Source organism: Lonchura striata, chromosome 3 (assembly GCF_046129695.1).
Source record: "Lonchura striata isolate bLonStr1 chromosome 3, bLonStr1.mat, whole genome shotgun sequence".
Classification (NCBI taxonomy): Eukaryota; Metazoa; Chordata; class Aves; order Passeriformes; family Estrildidae; genus Lonchura; species Lonchura striata.
In genome coordinates, this window is record NC_134605.1 from 62,080,964 (window position 1) to 62,088,998 (window position 8,035).

Below are 8,035 nucleotides of genomic sequence, written 5' to 3' on the forward strand. Positions count from 1 at the left end.
TTACAGATCACCAAGTTGTCTCATATACCACATCAAACACATCAGCTTAACAGTTCAAACCATGATTTAAAATACCATGTATTCTTTCCCCAGAACACAGAAGTTTCAACCTACTTTTCAAAGTAATTTCAAAATTATCAAGACATTTATAAATAAACTGAAGATAAGGTATTTAATACACTTCTTTCTACAGTGATTGTTTTGAAAGCCATAATTTTGTTTAGCTAGTAAACCTGCTAAGAACTGCACAATCTATAGTAGATTTAGTGAAACTTGCACTGGTGGTTTTTTTTAACAACTGTTCCCCTTAAGAAGTTTTGCACTTTTAATAATAAATGCCGCATTGTACCATAGGGTATCTATGGTACAAACATTCCTCCATCATTATGAAATAAGGTACATCAAAAGTCTTAAGTGACAAGTGATACTCATAAATTAAAATTATGCATGAAATGTACGAAAATACACAATTTAAGATTTTTAATTTTTCTTTTTTAAAGAAACAGCAAGATAGTCAGGAGATAGATGTCAAGAAAACTAAATAGGTTCCACAAGTGCTAAAGCTGGTTCACAGTGTAACTCAAGTTAGTTAGAAAACATTGAAAAATGTGTTTTCAAATTCCAGTGGTCTGTTTTCTAGCCTCTGCTTTTCTTTAAAATAACCTGCAAAGAAAAAAAGTATATTTATCAATACAATTCAGGCAGCAGACAAGAGATTCAAAACACTAGGCTACTGAGACCAAAGGTTCATCTAGCTAATCTGTTTCCAAGAGCTGTGTTGCAAAGGATGATACTCTAGGGAAAATATCAGAAATAAAGCAAAAGTATATAGAAAGATTTCAAATTTGAGGTTTTTTTCTTAAGCAAGAACATTCATAAGCAAGAATTTGTAACATAAAAGGCTTATTTTGAAAATTAATGCTGTGAAATGGCAATAGTACTCTCGAGCCATCAGTAGATTCCTTGAAATTCTTACCCTGTTGGGCCTAGACAAAAACAAGAAATAAGGTTTTCAATAATACAGCTCTTATGCTCAATTTTTGTTTGCAATGCCTCACTTCTTTCTATATCAAGAGCACACAGACCTTTGGAAGGACATCTTTTGGTTTGGAGTTTAATTTGAAAAATGAACTTCAAAGTCCAAGTGGGATTATTTAAGTAAAATTATTATAATATAAGCAGCTTTTCCTTTCTTTCCACCTTAAAAAAATAAATGGAGCACAAAAATGTTCAAAAAGTGTTAAGACTGCAGTTAGAAAGAAACCATGATTGCCTTAAGACTCCAAGTGGAACATTTACTTGGCTACTCTACATTATCCTGTATATGTTTCTGTCACTATAGCAATAGAAAAGTATAAAACTAAACCTTTCAGCAGAAGGGAAAAAACCAGTGAAGATAAACAGAGGCCACAGGACCAAACTATCAGATAACATCAAATTTCGTCCTCCCAATTTGTTCAGCAGAAGGCGATTAAAGAGATAAAATAGACTGAATTCCTTCATGGCAACAAGGTAAAGCAGACATATCCTAGGGAGTGAAATGAGTTACAGAATAGTAAAAGGATTTCAGTCATATTTTGACACTAATTATTTCTAGAGAGACAAAGCTGCGTAACATCTACCCTTTTCCCTTCTTTTGCATGTAAACAAAACTCTCCATGCTCTGCAATGCAGCAAATTCCTTTTTCACAGATATTCATACAGCAAATTTTGTTATGCTGAACTACCCATATAACAATCCAGAGTCTAATTCTCCCTTAGTTCTTTCCTTGCCAAATAGATTACACAAAGTACCTGTTTGTTCAAGAAGTATCCAAACAATGCTGCCAGAATCCACTACGAACTTATTTCAGACTAAGCAGGTAAGAACTGAAGATGTAAGAAAGGTATATGAACCTCTCTGAACTATTTCTCATCTGTTCCACAAAGCTTCACTTCTATCACTGAAGTTATGACAGCATGCTTCCTTGATGTATTATCAGCTGAAGTAAGGATCCTCCAACTTTGGACTGACTTCCATGCCATGAAGGCTTGCTGGTAGACCATTTTGCAGACTTACTCATATATTGAAATTATGACTTTAAACAGGGAATAATCAAGAAAAAATGGGTTATATTTAATAGGGCAAGGAGAGTTAATTTGTTGTCTTGGTAACAGTAAATTATGCCAGTGATGAACAAAGAATATTAAGTGTCTATTGGTTTTGGATTATAAATCAAAGAACACTTTAAGTTTTGTATAAGCTGTCATAATACATTTTACAAAAATGAAAAATATTAGAAGTGTGTTAATACCTTTGCTGCAGATATGATGTGCTCAGGTTTTATTGTTTTACTTTTGTTCTCAAAAGCATTTGTCCTGGTTTCTTCTGCTAGCCGATGGAGAAACAATAAGAAACTCAAATGAACCTTTAAAATAGAGAAGAAAAAAAAATTATTCAAGCTTGCTTTTTTAAAAATTCATTGTTTGCAACAGAAAATTTGCATATTACACTGCTTCCAAATTCCTGAAAGGTATTCTCAGAAAAAAAAAAATTATCACTCAGTTCAAGCCTCAGTATATTTCCAAGATATTCCCTTCATGCACGATTCTTGTAAACAGAGTTTAAATTTAGTATATTTAAATTATAGAAGTGCTTTAGAAATGATCACGCAAACCACAACTGATCTAAGAGGAATCAATCTGATTTTTATTAGCAGTTTTTAATAATAAAATGTAAACACAAATATCAGAGAATAAGGAGTCTTTTTGCTTACTAGTAAATACAGTTAGTTTTCAGTGACTACAACAGCCAGACTTTTATGAACAGCAAAGTCATTCCTGCCTTACCACCAGATAAGGACTACAGACAAGTTCAAGGACTTCTGCCCCTTTCCAGTGTAAAGCGACATTGACATTAATTTCTCCAGAACTTGGAATTCTCCAGTGTCAGGAGGTTGCATCCATTTTTTCCCAGCTCATCACTTAGCTTTTTTACATTAAAAGAACTGGTCAGGCAGTATTCCTTTCCGTATGGAATACTGATCTGCTAATACAGAAGCAGGAAAAAATTGCAGCAGGCAAGGAAAGAACTGCTCCAGCTTGGACTAAAACTGCCAGCAAATAGCACATTTGTGTGGTAATTAACCTACAAGACAAACTTCTAGCATTATACAGGCATTATGTCAACTATTTTAATAACCCAATCTGAAAAATTGATAATTACACCTTTGTAAATTAAACTTTCAAACTACATGAAGTGTACAAATAGACTTTTTCAATCAAGTGCTTGGAAAAATATTACTGAAACACATGAAAATTTGATTTATATTAATAAGGTGATGCATTTATTCTGCCATACTTATCTGTAAAGCCTGGAAAAACATAATATGGAAAGTTACAAATTAAGAGTTTAAAAGAAATACATCGGCAGTGGGTTTGCAGCACGAAGAATCTGTTACATGCTCCTGTCATAAGAACTCTGTTCATATGACAAGCAGTTTAGGTGTTTTTTTTTTTAAATAGCCTTAACTAAATTAAGTCAGAGCGCAATAGATAAATTTACATAATATTTAACATCATTTGGAAGCATCTACTACACAAAAAGCATACGTGCCTGGAGATTTATTTCACATAAGAGCCATTTTAGAACCAGTCTTTAATTATTCACACTGAACTTATTTCCAGCAGAATCAAGCAGTGTCACTAAAATAATGTTCAACAATAGAATTCTCACTATTAAACTTATCAACATAGAGATTAGATTTCTGGAAACAACCTGAAGGAGAAGTGAGATGGAACAAAAGCTTCCACATTTGCATGACCTTCTCTGAGATACCTAAAAGCAAAAGTGTTAATTTTAAAATTGCATTATAAAACAGCATCTTCTCTCAAAATCACTGTACCTTTCTTTTCCTACTTTCAAAGTGAATTGCTGCATGTAGAGAAGCTTCCCCTGTACTCCAACAGATTTAAACAGTCACATAACTAAAATTGGAACATTCCACAACAGAGCACACAGGTGAAAATATTCCAGGTTATTCAAGGCAATTGAGAAAGGCTAGTGAAAGGTAGAATGACTGAATACCATGACTAGGACAGTTACTGGCAAGTAACTAAGCAATATCACATTTCTTTAAGGACATTGCTTTGCTACATGTTAAATTATTGTCCTTCCGCATAAAATTTAAAAACAGTGTTGAACTAACTAGTTATGAAATTCACCTTACAAAACCGGATGCCTACTTTCTAGGAAAAAAAGGCTGTAAAATTTTAAGAACATATGTAAAAAATTCACAGCACTGTTTACACAGCAACTTCCATACACCTGTTCAACAGAACTCAGGAATAGCATGGACAACCACTGTAATTTTGTTTTACTGCCGTAACTTCAAAACAATTCTTTAGACTAATACTTCACTTTCAATGTACAATTATTAATTATTCTGCGGTGACAACCAATTAAAAAGAGACCATTCAGTGCAATATTTTAAGCTTTTCCTGCAATGGAAACACACATGTGCTGTTCTAGCATAAAAGAAGCACCTGAGATCCTGCTTTTCTTCTATTATTGCAAGCTAGAACAATGCTTGCATATTTTCTTCTCTGACCATTGGGGAACTATCTGAACTTCAGTACTAAAATCATTACCTCTTATTTTTGAAAAGAGCCTTGAAAAAACCTATAAAAGTATTTACATCTCTTTACCCAAAGATATTATCATACTCCTTAAACAAAAAAAGAAAGAAAACAAAAAATCAAACATCTTCCTAAGAAAAGGCTAATGAAATTTGATAGCTACACCACACAAAGAGATAGATGTTAACACTAAGAAACAGGTTATGAAAAAGCTTCAGATTTCAAGAAGAGACTTGATCAAAAGTGAAGAAACCATCTCCAAGTATTTAACAAAATTTTCTGAATTTTTATGCCTTTCAAACTTGTTACAATCATGTAAGAAGACATTGGTTTACCAAGCAAATAATCACTGAAGGTCAGGGAATAAAGAAAGCAATCTTATTTTCTCCTAAGGCAGGCAGACCAATTTATTGAAATGGGCACATACTGCAATACATTCAGACATAAAGCATGGATCATTCTGGAAGATAGCCCAGAAATTGAACTAGTACATTTCTCATACTTCCCTCGAGAAGAAATAAGCTCTCTGCTCAAAAAGTATATGACTCCATCTTGTTAAGACAGCTACTATGCCATCTAATCACTCTTACAGGGTTTGTAGAGAATAACACAGGCACTAGAAAACATACTAAAAATTTGTTACTTGTCTTACTACACAATAAACTCACCAATCCTTTTTTTTTTTTTTTTTTTTTTTTGCCTCATAAAAGAGGTATAATTTCAGCTGTGTTGATTATTTAGCCACGGAAATAAAGAGTGAAAGAGCTGTTACACACAAACCTAGTTGAAGAACATCATGGAAAACCACCACACCTGGACATTCTTGTTTAAAGGTAAAATAAAAAAGCCAAGCCTTGTAATATAAAAGCTGTGTAATCTGACATCACCAGAAGAGATAATCTAAGTTTACATCACATTATTAAAATTCATTCTGATTTCATCCTTTGTGTTGCAATGAACATTTGCATGGCCATATTTTAAGCTGGATCTGATTGCTGTTGTTTATTAGTCTCAGTGAATTCAATTCACTGACTGTCTTTGCAGCTCAGAGAACTTTAGTGCCAGGACCAGGAAGAGATGGGAACCAAAGGCCAAGATTTGGAGTGATGTACCACTTACCCCTTTTTAGACAGCACACTACTTTGAAGCCAAATTTTCATTACTCTGGAAACACAGACCAGCTGTTACCAAGGATTGAAAAAAAAAAAGTGTGATTGTGTGCATTTGATTAGTTGACTACTGCATTCTACTGAGTAAGCTTTGAGCAGGTCTGAGCATGAGTAGCAAGAGGCCAGGTCCTTAGTCCATAAAAAATCCAAAGGCAGCAAAAACATCAGGAAGTGATCATATTTTTATTAGCTCCACTCCGTTAGAAAAATATTTAATGTTTGCATTCAAATGTAAATACTCTCAAGTAATTGCCATTTTCATTCATTTTAATCTCATATTACTTATTTTAATGTTATATGTTTTATACATTTAGCTTCATATATCCAGATACCAACATGCAAGATGCTGCAAGAAACAATTTTTATACACCTACAAAGCATGGACTTACAACTCAAGTCAGGGCCCATACCAGTATACAACATACTAGTGTTAATGCTTTAATGCTCTGAGAGCCACATACATTTGTAAACAAGAGGATATCACAGTCCAGCAAGTTAAGTCTACCAAGTTATTTCAAAGATTTATCTTTCTTATGATTTTTTTTTCAATACAGCAACTAGCATAAGCTCTCTTGAGGTCAGGTTTCCCTCCTGTAGTCAAATAATTTCTTGGTGAGACAAACCCTACCTGTGCTACAAATCCCTTAGAGCAGGTCAGCAGTTATTCAGCTTTATTGGCCTGTTTTTGCAAACTTGCAAATCTTTTGTCCGCACCTTTCTGGCAGGCATTTTTAACCGTGATCAGGACCCCAACACCTTACTGAATTACTAACAAGACTTGTCATCTCACAGTTTAGGGCAGAGTCGACTTAGATGGCCTTCTAAAAACATGTGAGCACTCAAGGTGCCATAGCAGCTTAGCAACTCACCGACCACAGCTCAGCTGACTACCTGTACGCCCGAACTGCTCTACACAAACACCGGCATACAGCAGCCAGGTAATCCAAACTGATGTTTCGCGGTGTCTACACCAAACTCTGTGAACATCAGTGTGGACATAGTGGCACAAAAGCCCGCCTCTGAATCCCCAAGATCCCTGTCAAAGAGCTACAATACAGCAGCCACCAGCAAAGCGGCGATCTCTGCTCATCCCTGTTTTCTCACAGACCAACCGTCTGTCCCTCCAAGCTTTGCCTCCCCCCTGCCTGCGGGTCCCTGCAGAAGCACAATTAGTAGCAATTAGACATCCCGCCACGTCCAAAGCGCCCCAGGGGGCACAGGCCAGAGCGTTTAGGGAGTAAGCGTCCCAGTTTGGGGCCGGCTGCCCTCGGACCAGCAGCGCAGCTGCGGCTGCCGCCGCGGCCAAAAGCAGGAGCTGCGCCGGACTCCCCGGGGCAGCCGCAGCCGCGCCTCTCCCGCGCCCCTCTCCTTCCTCACCAGCAAATCGACGTTGGCCGCCAGGCATAACTGCGGCTTGTGCTTCTTTAGAATTTTCCGTAAAGTGCCGCGGGGCGCCGTGCTCCTCATCCTCCGTCTCCCGCCTGCCTTCCTGCCTTCCTCTCCTTCCTCCTCCTCCTCCCGCCGATCCCGCGCCGCCCTCGCTCCCTGCGCCGTTCGAATCCGCCGCCCTCGCGCAGCCGCGCGCGCCCGCCGTGACGCAACTTCCCAACGGCCGCGCGCGGCACCGCCCCCGCGCCCCGCCCCGCGCCCGCTGCCGGGGCTTTCGCGGGGCCCGCGCGCGGGGCCGCGCCGCGCTTCCCGCGCCGCCCCGGCCGGGTGGCGCACGAGCGGGGAAACGCGCTCCCCGAGAGCACGGAAAGGCGCTCCCCGAGCGCGGGGAAAGGCGCTCCCCGAGAGCGGGAAAGGCGCTTCCCGAGCGAGGAAAGGCGCTCCCCGAGAGCGGGGAAAGGCGCTCCCCGAGAGCGGGGAAAAGCGCTCCCCGAGCGGGGAAAAGCGCTCCCCGAGAGCGGGGAAAGGCGCTCCCCGAGCGCGGGGAAAGGCGCTCCCCGAGAGCACGGAAAGGCGCTCCCCGAGAGCGGGGAAAGGCGCTCCCCGAGCGGGGAAAGGCGCTCCCCGAGAGCGGGGAAAGGCGCTCCCCGAGAGCACGGAAAGGCGCTCCCCGAGCGCGGGGAAAGGCGCTCCCCGAGAGCGGGGAAAGGCGCTCCCCGAGCGCGGGGAAAGGCGCTCCCCGAGAGCGGGGAAAGGCGCTCCCCGAGAGCGGGGAAAGGCGCTCCCCGAGAGCGGGGAAAGGCGCTCCCCGAGCGGGGAAAGGCGCTCCCCGAGCGGGCGTCCGAGGGACAGGCGGGTCC

At 40.0% G+C, this 8,035-nt stretch overlaps 1 protein-coding gene across 1 annotated transcript; it reads right to left on the reverse strand.

Annotated features, from left to right (window-relative positions):
- Positions 1 to 465: 465 nt before the first annotated feature.
- On the reverse strand, positions 466 to 7,354 carry CENPW (centromere protein W). The gene is made up of 3 exons (XM_021547117.2): positions 7,164 to 7,354; positions 2,295 to 2,408; positions 466 to 663 (listed from the first exon to the last, which is right to left on the reverse strand). The coding sequence occupies exons 1-3, from the start codon at positions 7,251 to 7,253 to the stop codon at positions 637 to 639; spliced, it is 231 nt and encodes a 76-aa protein (XP_021402792.1). The 5' UTR covers positions 7,254 to 7,354; the 3' UTR covers positions 466 to 636.
- Positions 7,355 to 8,035: the final 681 nt, after the last annotated feature.